Here is a 25,901-nt window from a genome sequence, read left to right on the forward strand (position 1 = left end):
TGCTCTGGAAGTAATGCCTAAGGATGGGAGAGTATCCTAGGGTCGGGTAAACAGGCAGGGGAGCCCGGCGAAGATTTCTCCCCGCTTGTTTTATTATCGTTTGTTTTATGGTTGCTTGCCCTGGGCCCAGCTGCGGTCAAAGCCTCATTGTGCCAAATAGTGTCCATAGAGGGAGTCTTTTCCATACAGAGCTTCTGGGCTCATCGGGGGGAAAAAAAAACAAGAATGAAGTGGCCTTTATGCTTAAATCAGAATAGTGTCTGTGTCTGGAGCACTGCCTGGTGCTCTTTCCACTGAGCAGTGCTACAATGGTTTTCTGTCTTGAGAAGGTGAGAAAAAAAATAGGAAAACTCCCCGTTTCCTTCTTTTCCATGGTGGAAACAGTGTTAAGTGGGGAAAAAATAAAAAAAAAAAGAAAGGGTAAACCTAGCTGCCAAAACTGTATCTGGATCCAGGCAGGAGAGTTTGCAAGAGGAACTTGTCCATCCTAGAAGGAAGGACCCGGCATCAAGCAGCTCTGTCTGGGCCCAAAACTGAGAAATATTTTGCTATTTCCCAGCTTAGCTCCAGGCAAAATTATTTCTAACTGTCCAGTTTACCGAGGGAAGCAGAACTGGGCTCCAGCTTAGACTGTGGCTCCTGAATAGGAAAACCCATTTCATTATCTCCAAGTGCAAGGACTGGGGATGTCCTCTGGCTGCATCCACCGGCCAGCTCCGCACCTCGCAGCCCTCTCCCTGTGCTGCCCAGCGGGTCTGCATCCGTTCTTGATGGGATGTGCTGGCTTTTGCCAGGATCTCCAGCAAAGGAAGGAACAAAGCAGGTTTAATCCGTTGTTTTCCCATCGCCACCACGAGCAAACGGACCGGGGAAGCGTGTGCACCTTGACCACTGCTGACCAGCAAGTCATCTCTTCCCTTCTCTCTTTTTTGAGTCTCTGTTGAGGCATCAGAGCTCCGATGCCCATCTTTGCCAGAACAATGTAGCGAAGATGCTTCAAACCATCTCATGATCTGATCAAAGCATCCTGTGCTACTGTTCCACCCCCTGCTCATGGAGAGCAGCCGGTGCTGCTGGAGCTACTGTCTATCACACGAAGGAGAGGATCTTCTTGTGGTTTGGCTTCCATTGCGGTTCTTCTGGGGGGCTTGCAGCGCTCTTTTACGGAGGGTGGAAAGCTTGAAAAGACTTGAGTTCTTGAGAGAGGTGATTTTTTTTTTAACCTTGAAAATTCTTGATGAAATAAATAAATAAAAAAAAAAAAAAAAGAGCCGCTTCCATCTAGCTTTGCTGCAGGAACTGTTTTGTGGAGATAAAGTCAGGTCGTATTGTTGTGGAGCTGGATCTCATGAGACCGAGCACTCGCTCGGAATTGAAATGTAGGCGTGTAGCACTAAGCAACACAGCAGATTTTTTTAAAGCTTTCCCCCCCCCCCCCACAACTCCCTCAGCATGTTTTGTTTATGTTAACCTCAGCACAGGGCATTTCCAAGGGCTTAGTGCCTGGCTGGGGTGAGTAGCCCAGAGCATTTCAGCCAGCTGGTCCCTAATCCCCAGGAAATGCCCCCTGTCTCCATCCATCCCTGCTGCCTGCACCAGGGACCCGGAGCCGGGAGGGGGAATTGCTCTGCCTGCAGCCTCCCCATCTGCCAGTAGATGGCACAGCTCATTTAAATAAATTTGGAGCAGGCAGGAGAAGCGGTGAGCGTTGCGGTTTCTTTCTTAGAAGTTCTGATTTTTCATAGATTTCAGTTTCAGCCAAGGACAAGGAAGGACACTGAAGGTTGTGATTAAAAACCCCAGAGGTTTCTGCAGGAGAAAGTGTAAATTTTCACGCACCCTGCTACATGAAATGCACAGCACAAGGGCTTTTTCTTGGAAAAAATGTTTTTCTTTCTGCCCTACCCTTGTGCAAGGAATATGATTTCATACATGGCATCTCTTAATTTCTCCCTTCAGCTAATTCTGCTGTTCCCCCTTCAGTTGCTCCCGCTGGCAGAGACGGATTCGCAATGGCTTCGTAGAGCTCCCTCATCGCCTTTTTCCGACGCGGGGATGCAGCTTGCACAGTTTTCCACCAAGGCTGCTCGCTGTTCGCTCCGACTCCGGAGATTTATGCAGTCAGCTGGGGCCAGCCTGAGTTCAACCTTCGCCACCGGTTGGGAGAACAGCTTGAAGTTGGTAAAACTGTTACGAATGTGCGAGCGCTGCCAAATCGGAGCCACGCTCATGACATACGTCGTCTTTAACTCCAAGAGGCATTGGGGGTAATTTTTGTATTCCTAGCCAAATGCTTTAAGTGGGGCCGGCGTTAGAAGGCATTGTAATGTTACATGTGCTGGATCATATGTAATCTGGCAGCCCGCTGCCAGAATTAACTCGCTGTTCCCGCTCTGCGCACAGCCGCGGTGGAATTGGGGAGGCACGTTCCCGTGGAGCGCCTTTGTTTCGAGCATTTTTCTGCGCGGAGCTTGCGGTTCACATTTGAGATGGCGGCGTAGTTAAGCGTACAGAAAACGCAACCCATTTCCCGGCCAAAAATCCCAGAAATCGGAGGTACGTGTGTCAGGCTTTTGCAAGAGGCATCGCCAAAGGTGTGAAAAAAAGAATTTGCGAGGGTGCTTCGTGTTTTGGGCACCGTTCAGATGTATCTTGTGATATAACCAAGCCAGTAAATGTGCTCCAGGATAGGGGATGAGCGGAGAGAAAGGCTAGCGCAGCACGGGAGCGGGGTGATAAACCGAAGGCTGCCACAGGACGTGGAGAATAATTCATTCCAGTTCACACGGCGATAATTACGGAGGAGCTCTTTAAACATCCGTCGCCCAAATGAAGTGTTTCAACTCCGCGCGGTGAGAGTTGTTAACATAAAAATGCAGACGGGGTTCTTCCCTGCAACTGGTTTGCAGACTGATACCACTTTGCATTGGTGGCAGCGTGAGCGCGTTCCTAACCCGTGAATTATTAACAGACACCGCGGAGCGGCTTCGCACGACACCTGCGTGTCAATCACGATGATCTGCTCTCCGTTGACTTTTGCTACATCCCCAGTAGATCGCCGGCCTCCCTGAAATTGCGGTGGGTTTCGGGGAGATCTCTCGAGCGCAGGTCACCAGGACGCGGTTTTCCCAGCGGATGCGCACGGTGCCTCTATCCCAGGAAGATCTGTGGGCGACGCTTGCGTGCGGTGTAAATTGATACGGCTCCAGCACGCTGGAGAAGTCAACGCTGGCTGGTGCCAGCGCAGAAGGGGCCTCGCCGTCCTCCCCTGCTCTTGGCTCCATGGCACACGCTGCGTTGGCAGGGACGGGCCAGCCCATCTGACCATAGCCAGCGTCTGTGCGGAGGTTGCCCAGTGCTTGAACAGAATCAAGCGCTTCCTTTGGGCAGTGAAAAGGTAGAAAAATCTTTTTTAGCCTTTGCATTTCACTGGCAGAAAAAGGAAAACAAAGCTGCTGAAAAAAAAAAAATGCATTCCTAACAAATGACATACTTGGTTTTTAAGGGGTTATTCCCCTCCTTTATGTATTTACCAAGATGATAAACAACATGTGGCTTCACTGGGCTGTCCCCAGCTTGAAAAGAGGTGTCGAGCCTTCCTCCCGGCGGCTCTGCGAGCTGTAATTACCGCTCCGAGGTGGTGCAGGATCCCCGCTCCGGCAGCATTTTATAAAGGTCGTTGTCGTTTGACGTGCGGTAGAGCATCCAGCCAGCGCGGAGTTGTTATTGCACCGGCTTACAGCGCAAACGCGTAAGGAGGGACCGTCCCTGCCCGCGGAGGTTGGACGGGCAGGGAAGTTGAGGCAGGGATGACTGGATGTGCCCAAGCAGGTTTGGGGCAGAGCTGTCGTACGGAGACAGGTCTTAGAAATCCATCCCCAGCAAACAACCCCGAGTTTTCCTAACATTAGGACAGCGTGAGAGTGTCACGGGCTGGGAGGGCTCGGCTTTTATGGGTGCCGTGCCCAGGTTTGCGCTTTTAAGGACGCAGCAAAGGGAGGGTGAGAGCATAATCCTCCTCGCAGGGCTGCAGAGGGAAGTTTTCTTGCTGCCTCAGCCGGGGAGACGAGCCGACTTTTAAAATGTACGGCGTTTCTAGATCGAGGATGATAGTTAATCTCGGCCGGGGGATAATACACTGTAACGTGAAACCCGCCGCGTCTGCGTGAGGCTCCGGTGGCAGCCAAATCCCCTGCCAGTGGGCACGGCTCCATTATTTAAAAATCAATAATAAAGTATGACGCTTTTATCGATTCCTCTCTATTTTTTTTATTATTTTTATTTTTTTTTTTCCTCCAGAAGGGTTTTTGCTATCGCTGGCATTTGCCTGTTCCTCCCTCCACCTCTTTGTTTTCCCATGGCACCTTCGTCTCACTCACAAGCCCAGTGGGGTGACAGCCACCCTCTCTTTTTTGGGAAGGATTTTTTCCATCGGGAGAGGGGAAGGGTCGCGAGGGCGATTAAACCTTACAGCGGGGGGGGGGGGGGGGGGAGTTGGGGGGGGTCACTTTTCGGTGAAGGCAGCCCTGCAGATGCCCTGCTGCCGTGTGTGTAAAGTTTCTCTGTGGTGTTGTATGAGTGTGTGGGGGGTGAGGGGGGACAGGAATGACAGAGCCGGGCTGGGGGTGGGGGCAGGGAGCCCCAATTCCCCGCGGGGTTTGTGTCTTTAACGCGGGGCTGGCGGGGTGCCGGGAGGCGTGGTGAGCCGGGGAAGGAGCCGGTTTCCTGCTTCCCCGGCTGCGAGTGGGGAAGCTGCACCCGCCCACCCCCCCCCCTCCACCCACCCACCCACCCACCCACCCGACCCATCCTCCCACCCACCCACCGCCCTCCGTGGGCCGGCGTTGCCGGCGCTGAGCGCCGGGGCTGGCAGCGGGCGGCTGCGCGGCGATGAGCGGCGGGGAGGTGGTGTGCGCGGGATGGCTCCGCAAGTCCCCCCCGGAGAAGAAGTTGCGGAGATACGTAAGTCTCAACCCAGCCCGTCTCATCCCTAAACCTCGTCCCCGTCCCGGGGAAGCCGGGCTTAACATCGCCAACCCCAGCGCCATCCCCATCCCTAACCGCCCTCTCCATTCCGGGCAATCCGGGCTCAACATCTCCCCCATCTCCATCCCATCCTCGTCCCCGTCCTCATCCTCGTCCCCAACCCCATCTCCGTCCCATCCTCGTCCCCGTCCTCATCCTCGTCCCCATCCCCAACCCCATCCCCATCCCCATTCCCAACCCCATCCCCAACCCCATTCCCAACCCCATCTCCAACCCCAACCCCATCCCCATCCCCAACCCCTTCCCCATCTCCAACCCCATCCCCATCCCCATGCCATCCCCCGCCCCATTCCGGATGCACCTGCAGCCCCTCCGAGGCGGGGCATGCCCCTTCCCCGAGCAGGGAGGGGTTGGTGTTCGTGGCTCGGGGGAGGTTTTGGGGATGGGCGGGGGTGGGAGCATCTCCGAGCCCCCCCCCCCACTCTCCCCACTCATCCCCTGCCCCAGGTGATGGGCACAACTGGACCGTGGGGCGGTTCAAACCCGGGACCTGCGCCTGTCACACCCCCTCCTTTGATGTTGTGTTTTTTGGGGGGAGGTTGAGCATACCTTTGTCCCAAAGACTAAAGGTAATACATCTTGGATCCCCCCCCAACCCCCATAACGGTCGCTTCCCCCCCCGCGCACGTTTCCTATTAATGATTTAACGTCCAAACCCTTTGAAGATAGCACCGGTAGCGCTTCGATCGCCTTTTGTCGTGTTCGCCACTGAGATCAAACACTTCAAAGAAGTTGTAAAAAGAGGGTCCAAATGCCAGCTCCGTCGCGTTCCCCGCTCGCTGAAACAAACAACCGCTCTTTGCGCCCTCCGCCTGCTCTCGCCCCGCGCCGTGAGCGTTAGAGCTCGGAAACGCGGCTCCATGGAGCTGCCGTTCTATGACTCGGCACATCGCTCGCTGGGATGAAGCCAGGGTCCTGCTCCCTGAGTCTGGTGACCGATGTCTGCCAGGCTTCGGATGGCTGGGACGCAGCCTCCGGGAGCGAGCGGGGTGCTCTCCCTTCCTTGGGGCGGGGCAGCGGGGGGGACACCAGGCAGATTGTCCTTTGGTCCTGTGGCTTTTGCCTGGGTGGATTTTGGGAACGGCAGACAGAACAAGTGCAGCCGGTGTCTCCCTGGTGCCGTTATTGACTGATGGAAGCAGCGCTGTCCTACCCTGAGAGGGAGGTGGGTGGCTGTAGTCCCCTCTCCCAGGCTGGGGCAGGGCCAGAGGGGTTATCCCATTTGTGACCCGATGTTATTGGCCTCATCCAAAAACGGGTGCAGCTCCATAGGTGCAGCGTCTCTTGGCGTTTGACCGCGTGCCCCATCGCTCTCGGCAACCCTTTCCTCATATGCCCGAGCCCCTTTGAGGGATCATCAGGTTGCTTGCGGGATGGAGCTGCAAGGGAATCCGCTTCTTTCGCTCCCTGTCCCCAAAAATGTCCTGAGACAAAGGTAAAAGCGGGTGTTTACACAGGAAATAGCAAAGCCCTGATGTGTGTAAGCAGGCTTTGTGGGAGATGGACAGGATGACTTTGTGCACGCTGAACTGTGGAGGGATGCTTTTAGCTTAATGGAGCAAAGCACCTTCCTCCCACAGAAATCAGCTAATTGCTGATCCTGAGTCACCGGTGGCCTTAACTCATCAAACATCATTAGCTCCCCAGCATCTGCCCCGTGAAAGGGCGCTCACATCGCCTGCTGAATATCCAGCTTGTGCTCCGGCATTCCGGCAAGAGCTGAATAAATCTGCTAAACGCTCCACGCGAGGGTGTGACACGCCGGCGGTTAGCGCTAATTAGCGATGTGCATAAGAGTGCTTTTCATCCAGATACGTCCCAAAGTGCTTCGCGAGCCACCTATGTTTTCAAAACATCCTCATTCCCCCTCCAAGAGGAAACGCGGCCGTGCTGAGATGCGCCCGGCCGTCCCACGCGGGTTCCGCGGGGCAGGAAGCCGCGCTCGGCAGATGTCACTCGAGGGGATCTCTGCGCCGGAGCGGTCCCAGCGTTGTGGTCAGTGGGACTTCCCTTCCCATCACGCCGTTTGCGCCGCCGGCTTCCTGCATCGCTGGCTGGATTTGAAAATGTTGGTCTTAGGTCAGAGTGCGTTTCGCGCAGCGGTGCCCCATCCCCTTGCTTTTTAATGCGTTATTCTTAATATAATCATATTTATATAGAATCATAGAATGGTTTGGGTGGGAAGGGACCTTTAAAGCCCATCCAGTCCAACCCCCCTGCAAGGAGCAGGGACATCTCCAACCACATCAGGTTGCTCAGAGCCCCGGCCAACCTGGCCTGGAATGTTTCTGCGTGGCGCATCCAGGGTGTTGACGCGTTGATCAAGTTGTTCTCTTCCATTGTGGTTCGGAGCAGGTAGATGTGCTGGAGCCATATGTGGTGAAGCTCCCCTACAACCTGCCTTCATCCGGAGCAAACCCACACCACTGGTGTGCACTGGTTTTCCTGCAGGAAAGGCCAGTTTTCAGCCACCGTCTTTTGTACGGACTCAAAGGGAAGGCTCTGAATCGCTGGCTTTGCCGCTTTCCTTATGCCTTTGGTTGCTGCTCTGCTTTGAGGCCTCAAAGGAGGAATCTCGGGCTGCAGGATGCTGCTAATCGGGTTTGAAGTTCCTGCTCTGGCTGTATTGACACAGGGAAGATGACAGATTTATTTTTTCTTTGACAAGCGCCTTTCAAATGTACGTGTCTGCACACGGGTGTGTTGCTGACGCCGTCCTTGAAGTGCTGTGCTTTTGTAAGCCCGGTTTTGTTTTGGTTTTACTTTTCAAGGAGATCCTTGGCAAGATGGGAAGGTGCTAGATTTTCTTTCTGACTTCCATCCAGAGTGGTTGGGGAAGGGGACTGTTCTCCACACCTGATCCACGCAGCGTCAGTCTGCATTTACGGCGGTACCTGCTTGGTTTCACTTCAGAGGATTGCTTTTATGTGAGACTGTGGGATATTTTATGTAGGACCTCTTTGTACAGTTCTCTGGGAAATATCAAGGTCTGGAGTTTCTCTTTCGTTGCAGGACATTCATCTGATCAAACGATGTCTGCTTCAAAGTTGAGATGAATTGTGCCTCTTTTCTGCCGTGTAACTGGGGATAGGGGTTCAGGTAGACCCAGGCAGTTTGGCCATGATCTCAGACAAGCCCTGTAGATGCTGCTGTAGTGTTGACAATAAAAGGTAACCAAACCATTGAAGGTCAAAAGTAGTAGAGATACCAAAATACCACCTTCCACCTCTGTTCTGCTTGGGATGCCAAGCTCCATCATCCACTTGCTTGATTTATTTTTTTTTCAGACAAACACTTTTGTACCTTCACAGAATCACAGAATGGTTTGGGTTGGGAGGGACCTTTCAAGCCCACCCAGTCCAACCCTGCAAGGAGCAGGGACATCTCCAACCACATCAGGTTGCTCAGAGCCCCGGCCAACCTGGCCTGGAATGTTTCCAGGGATGGGGCATCCACCGCCTCTCTGGGCAACCTGGGACAGTGCTCCACCATCCTCAGCGTAAAACATTTCTTCGTTATATCTAGTATGAATCTCCCCTCTTTTAGTTTAAAGCCTTTACCCCTGTCCTGTTGCTACGGGTTCTGTTAAAAAGTCTGTCCCCACCTTCCCCCCTTCTGACTTTAATGCATGGAAGGGTGTCCTTGTACACACCGAGTTGTCCTTTAATTCTCCTCCTGGCTCCTTAAAACGCTCCTGAAAAAAAAAAAAAAAAATTTAAAAAAAAACCCCAACCAATCCCTAAACACAACCCTTGGCGTTAGTTGTGTGACCGAGGAGCCGAGCGCGGCGCGTGCTGTGCCGCTCTGCACTGACTCACTGTCTGCTGGTGCTCTGCCGCTGGACGTGCCTGTCTGTCGTCTCTCCAGTTAGACCCGGGTTCAGAGCGGTGGTTTGCGTCTGTCTGCTGCCCAGCACGATGGGCTTTGCGGGGGGTGGGCTTTCTGACGGAAAAGCGATGTGAAAAATCAGTGCTGTCGCTGGAGAGCTCTGAGCTTCCTGTCATTAAATCAGCGCGCTGCGCCTGTTCATTTGTGTACCGTGAAGTCAGAGGATTTTCTGTCTGGCTGAGACGTATGTCTGCAACTCTGACTGAAACAAAAGCTTCTCATCTTCTACTGGTTTTACAGTTTTATAGTCTTTCAGCACTTTTTTTTTTTTTTTCCCCTCCCCATCCACTGGTTTAGCTACGGGGAGAGTTTGGCTTTGTGCATCAATGGCCATTTCTGCATCAAGCAGCAGCAGTTTGATCAAGGTCACCAGAAGACCTGCTCCCCTCCGATGGGGTGAGCAGGAGATGTTGAGGGGAGAATAGAATAGTTTGGGTTTGGAAGGGACCTTCAAAGGCCACCCAGCCCAACCCCCCTGCCAGGAGCAGGGACATCTCCAACCACATCAGGTTGCTCAGAGCCCCATCCAACCTGGCCTGGAATGTTTCCAGGGATGTGGCATCCACCGCCTCTCTGGGCAACCTGAGACAGTGCTCCACCACCCTCAGCTACACTTGAAGATGCACAGCAGGGATATCCTTGTTAAATGAGGATGTAGGATGTGGACTGAAGCAGGACCACCAGATCAGAGGAGTCTTAGGCTCCTCAGAAGGTTGGGGTGCCAGGTTAGGTTTGGCACGGTGCTAGTCCGGATGAAATTTTGGAGCAGGTGAAGTAGAAAGGAATCCCTTTAACTCTGCAGCAAAGTACAAATAAATGGGTAAATGGGTATTAAGAAAAGTGATCTTTTTTTTTTTTTTTCCATCTTGTCTCTAAGGAGTTCTAATGGGTTCAGCTGTGCCGTGCCTGATTCAGGATGCTCCCCGCTACTGAAAATAAGAAGCATTTGCAGAAACTCCAGGGAAAAGCACCCAAAAATGAGCAGAAACCTAGAAAACACGCAAAGACCGAAGGAAATTAGGTTGTTTAGTCTAGGGATGAGAGGGCTGAGAGGAGAAATAGGAGCACTGGAGTGTGTCAGAGGTAGCTGCGAAGGGGAAGGGAGTAAACTGTTCTCCATGGGCAGTGGTGGGAGGCCAAGAAGTGCTGAGCTCAAGCTGCAGCAAGGGAAACAAGCGTTAGGAAAAAACTTCCTAACCTCTGATCGCCAGAGGAGTGGAGCAGTGGAACAAATGGTTTGGGATGGGCTCGGAGTCTCCACGGGTGGAAGTTTTGACGGGCAGGTTGGCCAAACAGCCAGTGCTTCAGGAGACCTGATCCTGTTTTGAGGCAGTGGAATAAATTTGACAGATTCTCCCAAAGTCCCTTCCAGTGCTGGTTTAGGTGAATTTATGGATTTTGAGCGTGAACTCAGGGAGGGATAGCAAAGAGGCTTTAGGGCACAAATCGTGTCACCTGGATCTGCTGCTGACACTCGGGGAAGCCCTCTGACCCACCGCAGAGAAGTTCTTTGTAGAAAGTTTTGACAGCACTGAAACTCCATGACTTCGCGTCTTCTTCCAGCTGTCAAGCTGCCTTGCTGCACCCTGCTTCTCCCACGTAATATCCAAGCTTGATTGAAAAAACCCATCAGACGTTTTAGCTGTTGTCATCTACCCAGTGATTCAGAGGAGAGATGAACACTTGCTCCACCGGAGAAGGCTTTGCAGGTCAGGGGGTGCATTTCGCTTGCAAGGGCAGCGCCCGCCAGCACTCCTGCAGCACCACCTCTCTTGTGCAATGCTGCACAAAGGTCACGGCTCCGTAACTTGTTTCTCTGCTGCATCATTGCTGATGAGTCAAAATACACAGCCTCTTCCCTGCAGACTTCTCTCGGGGTCATTTTGTTTGGGTGTGGGGATGTGTTCCCACTGCAGCATTTTCTGGGGATGGGCAGATGGTGGTATATTGTCATCACGATACTCTTGAGCTAATCATAGAATCTTTAAGGTTGGAAAAGGCCTCCAAGGTCATCAAGTCCAACCGTCAACGTAGCTCCGCCATGTCCGCTTGCAGCTATTCAAATAGGGATGATGGAGTCAAACTCTTTTCGGTTGTAGCAGGTGACAAAATAAGGGGCAACAACCACAAACCAGCTTTGGAGGTTCAGGCTGGGTCTTGGGGAAGCTCCTCTGGTAGGAGGGTCATGGTGCAGAGGAATATGTTCCCACAGAGGTCTCAGTCTTTGGACATTTTCAAGACTTGGCTAGAGAAAATCCCAACTGACCTCATCTAGTCCCACCTCAAATGCAGAGCTAGACTAGATACCTCCCAAGGTGCCTCCAAACCAACATTTCTGATACTTCTGTGGCATAGCGCAACGCAGAGCCACCAGTCTGGGAAGCAATGTAGCTGCTTGAGCCCAGCTCCCCGTTGCAGGTGGATAGTCCTTCTTTTGTTTTCTACTGACACAAGCAACCTGGGAGAAGTGCTGTGCTAAGGCAGCTCTTCAGTTGCTGAAACTCAAACTGGTTTGGTCAGGGCTAACCCGCGCGTCTTTCCGAGGCACCGCATCGGCCAAGGTGGACGTGCCCGTAGAGGTAAGGAGTCCGCATGCTGTGTGGGGAGTGGAACCAGTGTATTTTCCTGGCGCTTTGGCTTTGCTAAGGCAGCTTGAGTGAATCTTCAGCTGTCTGTCATGACTTCAGAGCTGGCCAGCGGACCTGGCAAAGTCCTCGGTAGATGGAAAAGATTGATGGTGGCAGAGCACAGGTTGAACTTAAGAAAGACAAACAATACTTAAGGAAAGTGTTACAGGAAACTGACTTCATTTCTCTTTGGAAGAGAGCAGAAGTGATACTGAATCTTTTTTTTCTTTTTTTCCTCTTTTTCTTTTAGCAAGTGTCAGATGCAAGAGGTGATGTAATAGTGTTTACCAGACTGAAGCACATAATTTATCGTAGTGACTCAAAGGCAGAGCAAATATTATTTATTTGGATTACAGTAGCAGCTGAGGCAACTGGGATGGGGGCTCGATGAACTGGGTGTTTGGTGAGACCACATCTGCCCTGAAAGGTCTGGTCAGACGGGGAAACCGAGGCACGGAGCAAGTCAGTGGTTTGGCTGCACTTGTGTTCGGGGTCATTCCCACCGCTGGGAACTCAACTTGGCTTTGTCGCTTCTACCTGAGCCAGAGGTTTCTGAGCTGCTCGCGGGCTGCTTGGGGATGTGTGAAGCCGCGGAAAGCCATTGCAACTGGTTCACAGAAGTACGTGGTGCTTCCAGCAAGGATTGAGACAGCGAGAGTGCCAAGGTCATCTGGGGGCCTCTCCGAGATGAGTTGATCCAAAAGATTTGGAAATTACTGCTTTTAGTACAAACTGCCTCTCCTTTCAGTGCTCCTGTCAGCTCTTTAAAGTCTCACTTCCTCGTCGTAGTGCTTAGGTGGAGCTCACAGCACCTAACAGTGGTGACGAAGCATACGTATCCCTGTCGCAGGAGGAGGGGGCAATGAGGAAGAGAGACTTTGATTTGCTCCGGGGTGCACAGAGAGCAGCAACAGGGCTGAAACGGGTTTCTGAACTGCTGCCGCTGCCGTTCTGCGCAGCTTCTCCTTCACCTTCCAGCCCTTCTCCATGGGATAGACCCATCCTGCCAAGGATTTGGGCAAAAAAAAAGGTTAAGCCTAGGATCAACAGTATGCAAACATGTATTATCCCACATCGTGCTTTGGCTGGGTAATTTTATGTGGCACACCTAGGCATATGTTCAAGGCCAGGTTGGATGAGGCTCTGAGCAACCTGATCTGGTTGGAGATGTCCCTGCTCCTTGCAGGGGGGTTGGACTGTGTGGGCTTTGAAGGTCCCTTCCAACCCAAACCATTCCATGATTCTGTGATCTCTGTGCCTTCTCTCTGGTCCTTCCCCAGCACGCAGCGCTGCGGGCTTGAAAGGAGCCGAGCAGGGAAAGGCTGGGTTGGGTCATCGTTGTCTTCAGCTTGCAAGCTGTGCCTTGAAAGACCGGGAGGAAAATATGAGAGCTGGAAGCGTATGTTTCTCGCTGTGTAAGATAGCCAGCGGTGCCTGTTTCTCCAATGAACCTGGAATAATTTGATGCCAGCAACCTGAGGGGGGGGGGGCGATTTCATCTCTGGATTTGTCTTTTCTGAGCTCTTGCACAGTTTTCCTGGAGAAGGCTAGGATCTGGGAAATCTTGCATCAGTCTGGTTGTCTGCATTACTCTAATACCTAGAAATGAACTTCTCCATCCAAATGGGAACATTCTCACCCCAAAGTGATGCCTGCTCAGGATGGGAGGTTCTCTTTTTGGGCCAGAAATGGGACGTTTTTATTTATAGTTTAAATCTGGCTTTGAGGCAGCACCAGCTCTTAGACATTTCTGTGTTAAGCATTCAAATTGCTTCTTCCTTTCCGTTGCTTGGAACGCTTTTCCATCTCTGCCTACCCTGGACTTTTCTTCACATGGCCTCTCAATTTTTAAATCCTGTCTGTTCAATCTCTCCTTTTCCTGTAATCTTTTGACAGAAATACCTTCAGGTTGTTTTGGTTTTTTTTTTAATTATTCATTATTTGTTTTGCTTCCCAACACACTTTGGACACATCCGAAATATTTCCATCGTGGCTCCTGGATCTAGGATGCTGTCCTAATAGCATCTCCGTACTTGTTGTGCATCTTATTCCATTTAAACCTGGTATTTTCCAAAGGCGTTTGCTTTGGAAGGCATTTAGACATCTCTTTGGTGGAGTTCCAGCTCCCGCATCCATATGGTGAGATGGAAATAACATTTTGAGTCCAAGATTTGTCGTCTTTTGTATGTTGTAGATTTTCAGCGATTAAGTTTTGCTGGTGATCGCAGCGGCTGCCTCGCCCATTCGGGTTCCTCACTGACCTTCTGAACATACCCGTGGACTTTCCTGCGGCTCCCAAACGATGCAAGTTGAGTTGCTAAAGACAAAATTACTTAATGTAATACCTGAACAGGGATTGTGTCTCATTTCCGAAAGTGATTAGCAAACTTTCCTTTCCCTTTTCTGTTGACTTTGAGGTTTTTTCTGAATTTTCAGCTTCAAAGAGCTGTCACGCGTACATCGTAGGTCTGGCACTGTGTGCTGCTGTTGAACTGAACGACACTTACGTTTGTCTGCGGCTTTTTATCTCACAATGATGTCAGTAATCGTGCTAAACGAGGTTATTAGTCATTGCTAGCGATCTGTGCTGTGGATCTTCATCCACATACTTATTTGCCCCATCCCTGGAAACATCCAAGGCCAGGTTGGCCGGGGCTCTGAGCAACCTGATGTGGTTGGAGATGTCCCTGCTCCTGGATGGGCTTTGAAGGGCCCTTCCAACCCAAACCATTCTGTGATTCTATGATTTAAGCATCTTCTGGGGTTTTTTTTGTGATTTATTTGTAGGGGGTACATGGGTTTTCACTGCTTCCTGGATGCTCTTGGCTTGAAAGAGTGCCCCATGGAAAAGGGACCGTTGGCTGTGTAATTCAGCTCAGGGTTTCCGTACTCCTTAGTTGCCTCTCCCTTGCAAAGTCCTGCTCACCACCCCTGTAGAGGCTGCCTCCAGATTTCCTTCGTCCTCACCCTGCTTCCACATGGAGGTTGTGCTTGAGGGCCATTCGACACAGGAAGGGGCAAACGCAACGAATGCCCCTTCCACTTATTGATAGTGGAAAAGAGCCGCTCCACTTCCACGCCATCAACACCGCACACAGCTCCTTTGATTCTGGGTCTCTTCATTGTTCCTAAATAACTCCCTCCACATAGGAACTTCCCAGGAAAACCTCATTTGCTTTGACCCAAGAAGAACCAATGACTCGAGCTTTGTGTTCTCCCTCCCTCTCGCCTTCCGTGCTGCTTTCGCCCACTGTCCGCCGCGCATCGCATCAGACCAGCGTTCCCGTCGGGGCGATGGGGAATAGAAGGGCTCATTGTTTCGGGGGTCAGGGCGCAGGGCTTGGGGTGGCAGGAGAGAGGGGAAGGGAGCTGGTGGCTGAGCCCCGCTGCTACCTCCAGACCGATCTTATATTATCCACAGCAGCAGCCGTGCAGACAGTGAGTGGTCTCTGATTGTGGCAAACTTAAAGCCTTTGAGGGAGGGAAATAAATAAAACAAATGAAATTGAAAAAATAGAAAAGAAGAAAGGCAGAAGAGATGGGGTGTGGGGAATGACAGGGAGTGTATGGGGTCCTCCTGGCTGTGCCAAGGGGAAGGAGATGCTGAGAAATGATGCAGGCTGGTCCCTGCAGGAGGCTAGAAATTGGGGATTGAGGTTTGAACCTAGCCCCAACCATATGGATCCCTCTCGGAGCCCTCTGCGTGCGTGGAGTGAGGCAGGACAGGGAGCAGGGAGTTTTCCTGCCAGCGATCAAGACTTTATCCTGCAGCAATGTGTGTGTGGGTGGACCTCTGACACCAGAGTCTTTGGAGAAGGGTGACGAGAGTGATTAGGAGCCTGGGAAAGCTTTACACGACAGGCCTCCAAAACAGCGAGGGACGGCCACCTTCCAAAGAAAGTGAGTGAGAAAGTGCCCTGACAAAAGCCTGCAGGGCTGCTGTCCGTGCAGGGGGGGGGGGCAGCGTTTTAGCTTGGCTTGTGGGACTTCTGGTGGGAGCACCCAAAGGTCCTTCTCCCGGGAGGTGACCCAAAGTGTTTGGCACATCACCAAAGCATGGTGGGCTCTGGTTGCAGGTGGTGGGTGTCCCACTGCCCCGTCGCCGGAACCCACTCGCGGAGAGGTGAGATTTGCACTGAGGAGAGGTGATCAGAAGTTTCTGATCCCTCCATGACAAATGCAGAAGGGGAGGTGGTCACAGGTGTTAAAACACTAGCAAGATCTTTTTGTCTCTGCATCCTTCAGCAAGTTCTGCCTCTGCTATAGATGTACGATGGGGGAGAAACATGCCTCCTCCTACCAAGTCTGAACTTGCGCCTTTTGAAGGAGATGAGACATAATGCAAGTATCTGCAATGGTAGAAGTTGATACCATGAAGAAAACACTGGAAAGGAACAAAATCAGTGTTTTGAGATTTAAACCAGTCAAGAGGTTGAGGACAGGTCTTTCCTAGTGATGGGGCTCCCTCCACCTGCCCTTTCAGAGAGTTTCCACCTGCAATGAGGTGTTCTTTGGTCCACGACTCGCTAGATCCAGCACCATACCCACGGAGTTGCTCCCAGAGCCATGTTTTGAGCTGCACATCCTTCAAAGTCAACCTGAGGGAGGGCCTGAAAGGATCAGGCCGTTTTTGCAAGTGTCTCAGACGCTCGCAGAACATGTTGGCTGAGGCTTCGACTGGGAATCGATCAATACGCTCTTTTTAGCATCAAATCAGTACAGCCAGCTGGCGTGCAGACAGGCTGATGTGTCATGTGCTGTCACAGGGAGGCGTGCCGAGGAGAAGACGGAGTTATGTGTAGAGAAGAAGATTGTCTGCAGGTTTGTTTTTTTTTTAATACTGAAAGCGCTTCACGTGCAGCAGAAGGCAAGGGGGTCTTACAAGTTGGTGTCATGAATGGTGCTTCAAAAAATACTCTGTGCTTAGTAGTTTGTGTTGGATGTTCACATTGGTGCTAGAAATTAATAGTTGCCTTGGGGCAGATGAAAACTGGACCTCATGCATTGGTCTGGGTTGGAACTGAGAAAGGAATGCAAAGCAAATTCTGTCCTGTGCTGTGTGTATGATGTTTATGAGGCTTTTTATAGAATCACAGAATGGTTTGGGTTGGAAGGGACCTTCAAAGCCCATCCAGTCCAGCCTCCTGCCAGGAGCAGGGACATCTCCAACCACATCAGGTTGCTCAGAGCCCCATCCAACCTGGCCTGGAATGTTTCCAGGGATGGGGCATCCACCACCTCTCTGGGCAACCTGGGACAGTGTTCCACCACCCTCAGTGTAAAAAATTTTTTCCTTTTATCTAATCTGAGTCTACCTCCCTCTATTTTAAAGCCATTACCCCTTGTCCTACCACAACAGGCCCTGCTGAAGAGTTTCTCCCCATCTGTCCTGTAGGCCCCCTTTAGGTACTGGACGACTGCTTTTTGGTTTTGTTTTTTTTGTATGAGTTTTTAGTTAACTAGGGTGTTTGATGAAAATATTCTGGTCATGACATTTCTCTGTCCATCCTCCTTCTTGGAAGAGTCTGCCGTGGCCCACTCGATGCTGTTAATGCGCTCGTTAAGGCTATGTGGGGTGAAGCATGGACCTGCTACTCTGATGCGCTCGTAATTTCAGATAGGATCCAGTTGTTGAGTACCACTTGGGGCTGAGGAGCTTCAAGATTTGCATTTGTAATCAAGAAGAAGAGCTTTTCAAGCTTATTCCTTGCATTTCTTCGTACCTGAAGCCTCCCACTAACCAACCGTAGCTCAGGTTGTGGAGAAAGGTGAGAAGCCAGAACAATGTGTTTGGGATTTACGTGATCCCCTCTGCTCCGTGCATTACCGATGAATCAGCTGGAGTTTAGGCAAGGTTTAACCTTTTTTAGTGTGGAAGGGCCTGGTCGAAACCTTGGGTTTGTTTTCTTCAAAGCATGTGAGAGTTTTGACTAATTATATATATATTTTTTTAAAAATATCAGTTTGCTAGAAAACCAGTCATCAGAGCATGATCAGAAATGCAGCTGTGGTGCTCTTCAAGTTGTATCTCAGACATCCGTTCCTGGATGTTATGGTATCTGCTTCTCCCATTTTCCCAACTTTGGTTTTTTTGTACCCAAGGTGTGAGCTGGTCTTGGGTTCATTTTCTTTCCCCCAAGCTCTGGTCCTTGCACTTTCAACTCTCTCACTAATATTCATCCACCTACCCTGAATATTACAGGTTCTTGGCATTGTAGCACCACGGTGGGTTGCAAACACAAATTATTTCAGCCTTGCACATCCCAATGGAGCAAAAAGTTGGTGCAAGGGGTTGGACACTCAATGGTGGACAGCACCCTTATGCTGCCAGGTTGCTTGTTGGACTCTTGGATCTTCGCTGTCCCTGCTTTATAAATAGAAAATTAAAGTGTACAGGGATTAAGCAAATTCTTCAGGGTCTCCAACAAGTCCATTGCACAGCTGGGAACCAGACACCGACATCCTCCATCCTTCAGTCTCACCTTCATCTTACCCATTTCCAAGCTGCATCCCGACGTGCTCTGTCTCTGCAGTCTCGTGGTGAGAAAGTCCAGGTTTTCGGAGCCAAGTTCACCTCGCGTGTGCCTTGAAGTCCATCGGATGAAGCTAGGAGTGAATTCAGCCTGTTTAAAAACTCAGCCCAGCTGCCAGACAGGAAAATCTGATGAGTGGGAAGTCAATCAGACGTGGGAAAGGAGGGGGAAAAGGCGAGCGGTTGTTGCCGACGCTGCGCTCGTTGTGGGCTTGGCAGTGAGTTTGTGCCACATCGCAAAAATTGGTGGCTTTATTGTGTTTTGGGAGTAAACACGTGGCAGTGCACATGTGTGTGCTGGCAGGTGAACTCAGTTGGGTAATAAGAGTAAATCTTCCTCTGCTTTTGCATGGCTGGGACTAAAACACGGTATCACAGCGACACGTATAATTTTGTATGGCGAGCCGGTAATTTGCTGTGCTGTTTTGGCCATCAGCGCAACAGCGAGAGGCTGTTAAGATAATTTAGTGGAGGTTTGTGGTTATAAATACGTTTCCATCATGACTAAGGATTCTAATAGGCATTAAGTTCAACCAAGGGGTTTTTAGTATTTTATTATTATTTTTATTGCGTGCTCCCCAGTGTTTCTGTTTTGACTTATTAATTTTAAGGAATAAGCTGAGGGATGGCTATGAAATGTTTTTTAACATGTAAAATAGGAGTTGTAAAACTGAAAAAAAAAACCCAACCAACACTGGATGATGCAATTAACTTCGTGTAATCCAGTTTTTCAGCAGTGGGGCTGTGTGTCCTGCTCTTCTTGGCTGCTGATACTACAGGTTTGTTGGGTGATGTGCAAAGCTGTTGTAACGTAATTATTTGTAATATAAGTGTTTTTCACTTGAAATATTTTGCGTGAAAATCATCTTCATCCGTCTTGGCCTCATGGAAAACAAGTTTTGCAATATTAAGAACCGTTTTTTGAAATTTAAACACAACTGCATCCAAATGTCAGGGTGTTCACATATCAGCTCAGGACCTCAAAAACCCCCAGGACCCTTAGCCATGGATTTCCAACTGTGTCCTGCATCCCTACAAAGCCCTCCCTTCCACCACGAAGAAGCAGGCACTGTGAGAAGTGATGTGATCTGCTGTGGGAATGCCTCAGCTCTCCTAATGCCGCTGCCATCTTAATCCGAATAATAACAAAAGGTTTGAAGGCTTAGTTTGGAATTGGATGGCTCTCCAAAAATAAGCTCTCCCTGGAGATATCTCCTACTTCCTGCTGTGCTGGAAAAGCTGTGCTGACAGCTTGGATATTTAGGCATCTCCTGGAACCTACAGCATGAAGGAATGCAAAATAATAGAGGAAATCACTTGAACTTGTTAAATTTCAGAAGAGCATTTGGTTTGAGCTTCAGAAAGTGTTCCCCCACCCCCTTCCCACATAGAAAGGCACCAGAGCCAAACCCCAATATTTACAAATATTTTTGAGATCTTCCAGGTTTTGGATCTCAAAAGTTTTTGAGATCTTCCAGGCTAGACCTTCTTTCTGTAAATGGAAGCTCTTGGCTTGAATGCGTCTGAGCTCCTGGAAAGTGTGGACCCCAAACAGAGCTCCTTGCATCCAGAGCTGTGTTGGCTCTAGCTCTGTCTTCAGGTGCTCAGAAGCAGAGGAAGGCATCGCATTTAAAAAAAAAAACAACAAACTTCTGTTATTTTGTTATGTTGGAAGGTCTCTGACAGTCTCAAGGAGTAACTGATACCATCTGGTGTATCTTAGGAGTTTGTCATCAGGAGCTTTATCTCTACTCGCCTTTGGGACGATGGGCTGAGCCGGGAGACAGCCGACTGGGAGGTTTCCTCTCCGCAGCTCTCTGTGGGCTGCATGTTTGGCATCCTCATCTTCCCATTTTATTTTAGTCTTCCTTTCTTCTTTTTATCGAATCCCTAACATTTAGGGGGTTGTCACCTGGAACCCACTTTTCCCACTTCCATTTTTCTGGCTGAGGTTTTATGGCACTAAGTAGGGTGCAAGTCCATCTTAGGATTGGTAGGAACGGGCACAGAAAGGCTAACGTGGCCATGCCCATACTCCACAGCATCCCAAAAACCCAGCCGGGACCTCTACCTCGACACACAGCCGTGCTGTGAGGAGCAACCCCTTGTTCCAAGCTGGACTCCACAAAACCAAGCCCAAGGTACAAAAAAGCAATATTATTAACCTGACTCAACATGTGCTGAGCCCGGGCTTGGGAAGCTGGAAAAATCTACATTTCCAAAGCGGTTGATTAGGGATTTCAGTGTGAAACTCTTTCCTCCATCCTCCCGCTTTAAGGTTTCCACAGGGATTAACTGGGACAATGCGGGTGGCTGGTATTTCACCCCGCTGTCTCCCCAGCCACACCAGCGCTGGCTCGCAAACCCGTGTCGGGAACAGAAGTTCAGAAACACAGTCTCAACCTTTCCCGGCTTGTTTTTCCCATCTGTTTTTAACAGCGTGTTCTTGCCACTTGGACCTTTCTGGGCTCGATCTTGTGATCCCTGATGTAGGATGACATTTCCAGTTTATTAGGAATGCTTTTGTTTATTTGCTGGGTGGGTTTTTTTTTTCTTTCTTTCTTTTTTTTTTTTTTTTTTTTCCTTTTTCCTAGGTTGTGTGGAGGCTTTCTGCCTCAGCTGCCAAGACAAACGTCCCCTCTGTGCCGGGAGGTGCCACCCACACCCGTCCTCTCTGAAATCAGGACACTTTTCTCAGCAGTTACAAGTCATTTTTGAGTGGTTTGGGGGCTCTTATTAAATAAGAAGGAAGACTGATTATTTTTTTTGGTCCTATTCTACCGTTTCATAATAAAAAGGGAGGTCCTAGAGTGCTGAAGCAAATGAGTTTTTAAAAAATCAATCGTCTTTTTTTAACCTGCTTAAGGAAGACCATCAAGAAGGGACTTGGGGCTTGAGTTTGCTGGTGGCATTTTCAGTTTACCCAGCCTGTCCCTGCTGTTCTTAGCAGGTTGAGTTTATTTCCTGTTGCTTGCAAGTGTGAGTTTGCTTCTAAGCTGAACGTGGCTGGACCAGCCTTCACATTGCTCCATCTTTTCCATTTTGCGTAGAAATCACCGCACTTCCCTCCAGTGCTGGAGAAATATCATCACCAGATGAGTATCAATGCCAGAGCAATGCTTAGAGTCATAGAATTGCAGAATGGTTTGGGTTGGAAGAGACTTTTAAAGCCCATCCAGTCCAACCCCCCTGCAAGGAGCAGGGACATCTCCAACCACATCAGGTTGCTCAAAGCCCCGGCCAACCTGGCCTTGAACGTTTCCAGGGGTGGGACATCCACCACCAGGACTGTGGTTCAGCTCTGGCCGTAGTGTGCTGCTCTCCGTAACCTACATGTCCCTCTCTAGAACCTCCTTTGTTCTCCATGAAATAAATCAAGAGATACCTTTCACAGCCCTGTGTTCAGCTCCCGGCTGACATAAATCCCACTGTAAGACTTCAAAGGTGCTTAGTTGCTTTTTAAAAATACTTTCAGCTGTACCACACCAGCCCGTGAAGCATGTGGTGGTGTGAGAAACTGCAAACTTAGTGGTGTTTCATGGGGGTTTGCGTCTAAGAAGCATTTTTTTAGTGAACAGGAGAATCCTGTGAGCATCCAGCTGTGGGAGGATGGGGCTTCTGGTGGCATGGGCTCTCGTCCACCTCACTGGAGCCGCCAGCCCTTGCACCATGAGAAGCAGGTGCTCCAAGTCATCTTCTTGGCTTGGAGGTAAGGAAGTCACGGAGGCCAGATCGCACATCTCCATCAGGCTTATATGTATTAAACTGAACAGAATATCAACTGCATTCTTAAGATGGGAGGGTAAATCTAGCAAGCAGCACGTGGCTGCACCAAGCCAGGAATAGACATGAGGCTGCTGTGTTTTGGGTCAGTTCAGCCTGCACTTCAGTAAAGCTTCAGGACCTAATCTTTGGTTGCTGTGACCTGTAAAGGATCCTTTGATCACGTGAAGGTGGTGCTGAGCCCCTCTCCTACATCTGTGGTTCTGTACACATGGAACCCACAGTGGCGGTCATTTGCTCAACGTGGAGGAAATCTTTGTTCTTTGCCATCAGAATCAGAATTTGGGTCTGTAACCGTAAGGATTTGCCACCAGAAATCATTACATAGCCAAAACTACCCAAAAAAAAAGCTCAGAAAATCCCAGGGAGCTCAAACTACTGTGTCTGCTTTTTGATTCTTTAAACGTTGCCCTTCCTGAGAAAGCAGAGATCCCTCCGGAGACCCCGCGACTCTGATCGCTTCCAGCCAAGCAGCAGGGGCATGTTTCTGTCCGATGAATCTGGTTTCCACATAGCTTTCCCAGAGACCAGCCTTCACCTCGCTCTGCCTTTCCATTTTAAGTAGAAATCGCCCCCCTTCCCTCCAGCACTGGAAGGAATATCATCAACAGATGAGTCTCGATGGCAGAACAATACTTGCCGTAAGGCAAAACGAGCTCTTTCATATCCTCCCCCAAATGAAATGGAGTCCGTGCCCACTCTTGGGAATTGCTGGAGACATGCTTTGGGCAACATCTGCCTAAGGATGTTCCCAAAGACCTCACCTCCTCCCGTGCAGATTAAGACTTGCTGGTACCCAGCGCTAGACAAAGTCAAGGTGAACCTCATCTTCCTGTTGCATTAATTAGGCTTGTTTAATGGCAGAGGCTGTCAAAATAAAAGGAACCATGTGTAAGGAGGACTGATTGCAAGTGCAGATGTTTCGGAGCACAATCAGGGGGACAATCTACATGTGGCAGCCGGTCCTCAACTGTGTGCCTTGTCTGGATTCAGGACAGAGGGACACAGAGGATAAAACACCAGGCAGGACCAGTCCGCTTGGATGGACTTATCCGACTCGTTGCCGTACGCTGAATTAGCCATTAGGGGTTTATTTTTAACACTGGGGAAGGCCTTGTCTGCTGAAAATAAAATCGATCGATATGTGCTCAGGGGTCCTTGTCTGGCTTGAAATGGCTCTGTGATGGATACGCATCACGGAGCCCTCGACTGTCGCCCTCCGCGGGCGCTGGGGGAGGCAGGACGGGGCGGATGCTGCTGAGCCTGAGTGGAATTTGGCCTCTGGAGGCTTTTGCCCTGGGGATGCCGGGGTTTCATGCCCGCTTGGGGCCAGCTTTCATCCTGCAGCAGGATATTGAAAATCGGAGGGTTTTTGTCATCCTCGTGGCTGTTTTATGAGCCAGCCTCTAACAGTGTCCCTGCTTCCCCAGGGAAAGCAGCTGCTGATTTTTTCTTCACTTGTTCGACTTGCTGTGGGTCTCCCCGCCGGCGGATTTCTGCGCAAGATTTTCAATATTCATAGACTTAACTGTGTCGTGAAAAAGGGGTCATTAGTCCCTCCAGTTTGATCTCAGCTCGTTAACTCAACACTACTGCTTTCCTTTGCCATCTTTTGTTCTCCTTGTCCTTCTTAAGTGCTGTTTGGTTTTTATCGCTCCGTGAATCCTTTCAGCAGTAGTTCCAGAATACTTATTAGTATTAATTGGCATACGTGCAACAAATGTCACGCAAGGATCACAGAAGCTGTTGCCTTGGAGAAATCGGTGTATTCATCCCACATGGGGAATCAGAGGCACCAAAAAAAACAACAAACAGATGGGCATCAGCTGCGGGCGTGCCCCGACCGTGATTTCTTCCTAAAAGGTGGATTGGACCTTGCAATCATTGGCACACGCTTGCTTTGAACTCCTTCAGCCAAGCCCTGGAAACCAGGTGCTACCTGGGTCTTTATTCCAGCAAACCCACCAGTTTCCACGCCGCCTTCAACCCTGCAACGTGCGTCGCTCCTTCCCCGTTCTACCACCCAAAGCTCCTCAGCCTGCGGTGGGGTGGAGCGAAAAAGGGGAAAATAAGAATAGGAGAGACTTGTTCTGGAGATGATCATGATGATAATTTTCTCCAGGTGTCATTTCAGAGCTACTTATCTAGGTTTAAGAGCAATGCAGGCAGAAGGATGGTAGCTGGGGCTTTATGTGGACTTGGAAGGTAAAAGCAAAGCCAAGAGGGCAAAAAGGAAGGCTGACGTCCTTTTTTATTTTATTTTTACCCCACTGAGCTGCCTCTCAGTCTTGACAGGGGACAATAGGCACTTGTTCCCAGTAACATCCCCCAGCCACCAGCCTGTGCTGCAGAGGGGACTGGAAAGGGGCTCCCGGGGGTCCGAGCACAGCCGCGAGCCCCCGAACCTCGGCTCAGCCCGGCCGGCCGCCCGCGTCCCGCTGCGCCGGGGGAGTTTATTTTTCCAGTGCTCCTACTCAGAAACATTTGGCTAAAGGAAAAATTGTGGAGGAGGTTTAGCTCAAGTGAGCACAAAAACATGTGTCCTTGTAGTATGCTGCTTGCTGAGTGGTGGTTTGGGGTTGTTTTTTTTTTTTTTCCTTTTTTTTTTTTTTTTTTTTATCTGAGAGCTTGGGAATCATGTGAGGAGGGTGGGGGTGATGCCTTTCAGATGGACGCAGGGCTGTGTAAATACAAGGCAGGGAAATCTTTTCTGCCTGATGCAAGTTCTCCCAGCCTGTTTTTTTCTCTTTTTCATATTACTTCTTTGGATCAACGAGTATGAGGATGGCAGAGTCAAAGGAAGCCTTTAAAAGCCTTATCTAAACCCCCCACCTTGAGCTGCCGTTGTCCCCAGGGTGACCACCCATCCTCTTCCCGGGACCCCCAGACATCCCTGCACAAGGCGAGGGGCTGCCGTGTCACGCCGAGTCCCCTTCCTTTGCCCCCCCACCCAGTCACCGTGGTGGAAAAAGGGGCCAAGATGCAAGAAAAGTTGGCTCCTGGACTTTAAAACTGGGGAGCAAAGAGCTGCCCCCTCCCTATATCCCAAATTTATTCTTCCTCATGAGTTCTTCTCTTCTGCCTTCAACAAGTGAAGCATTGCTTCATCCAGAGATGAGATGCTGAGAAAACAAATTGCAGGTCAAAGTCTCCCACTCCTTCCCCCATCCCATTCCCCATCCGCGCATTTTTTGTGTGCCATCCCCGCTGCCTTTTCCCATGCCCTTTGGCGGGAGCAGGGCTGGGTACTCTGGCTGTCGGCACGGCGAACGCAGCCCCGCAGATGTGAGCTGCTGTCTTTGGCAGGCGAAAAGGAGTTGTTTGGGGAATGGCTTGGAAGGCTGGGCAGATGGTTTCCACCCTTCGCTGAGAGCTGGGGTCGGCAGAGTTGTTCTCGAAGGGAAAACGATCGTGCGGCGCCGTTCAGTGAAGCCGGCTGCAGGCGCTGAAGTCTGAGTCGAGTCTGTGCTAAAGCCTTTCTTGGATTTGTGTGGTGGTGAAGGTGTGAGAAATAAATCCCCTGTAGCCCCGCAGGGATGTGGGCAAGGAGCGATGCACGTGGATTTGTCTACCCTGGGATTGCGCATCCCAAGGAGGAGCTGTGAAGCTTGGCTGGTAGCAAGTTGAGTGGTGTAAAAATATATTAGATTAAAACGTTGAGCATGCTGAGACAGCTGCTAGCAAGGAGGGGTGTTAGGAAAAGAAGGAACCACAGGTTTTTAGCAATTTTGGAGAGAAAAACAGAATATTGTGGGTGCATCTGGCATGGGGCAGAGGGTTAGCGGAGTGGAAGGTGGTTGCCTTTTGGCTTTAGGCTTTTGCCCATGACATTGAAGACCATTCGCTGATCAAACCACCGTGTGAAGTTAAATTCACACCGCCCAGGAGTCTGGATGGCTCCAGCTTATGTCTCCAGCCGGTGCAATGGACCTGAGTGAAGTGAGCCTGAGGGTGTTGCTCCGGAAGACAGAGAGGTAGTGAAGCAGAACCACTGCTGCATCTGCTAGTCCTTGACACCTGTGCTG

General features: G+C 50.4%; 2 protein-coding genes across 2 annotated transcripts in view; both read left to right on the forward strand.

Moving 5' to 3' along the window:
- NARS2 (asparaginyl-tRNA synthetase 2, mitochondrial) overlaps nt 1–4,253 on the forward strand; it is a 65,643-nt gene extending 61,390 nt beyond the window's left edge. Inside the window, exon 16 of the transcript XR_015257518.1 lies at nt 1,984–4,253. The gene's annotated coding sequence lies outside the window, so the exon portion shown is untranslated. The remainder of the gene's footprint in view (nt 1–1,983) is intronic.
- A 595-nt stretch (nt 4,254–4,848) lies between these two features.
- GAB2 (GRB2 associated binding protein 2) overlaps nt 4,849–25,901 on the forward strand; it is a 92,563-nt gene continuing 71,510 nt past the window's right edge. Inside the window, exon 1 of the mRNA XM_086739713.1 lies at nt 4,849–4,962. Within this exon, the coding sequence (XP_086595839.1) occupies nt 4,891–4,962 (72 nt within the window). The 5' untranslated portion in view covers nt 4,849–4,890. The remainder of the gene's footprint in view (nt 4,963–25,901) is intronic.

Source organism: Chlamydotis macqueenii, chromosome 1, assembly GCF_036417535.1.
Source record: "Chlamydotis macqueenii isolate bChlMac1 chromosome 1, bChlMac1.mat, whole genome shotgun sequence".
NCBI classification, from domain to species: domain Eukaryota; kingdom Metazoa; phylum Chordata; class Aves; order Otidiformes; family Otididae; genus Chlamydotis; species Chlamydotis macqueenii.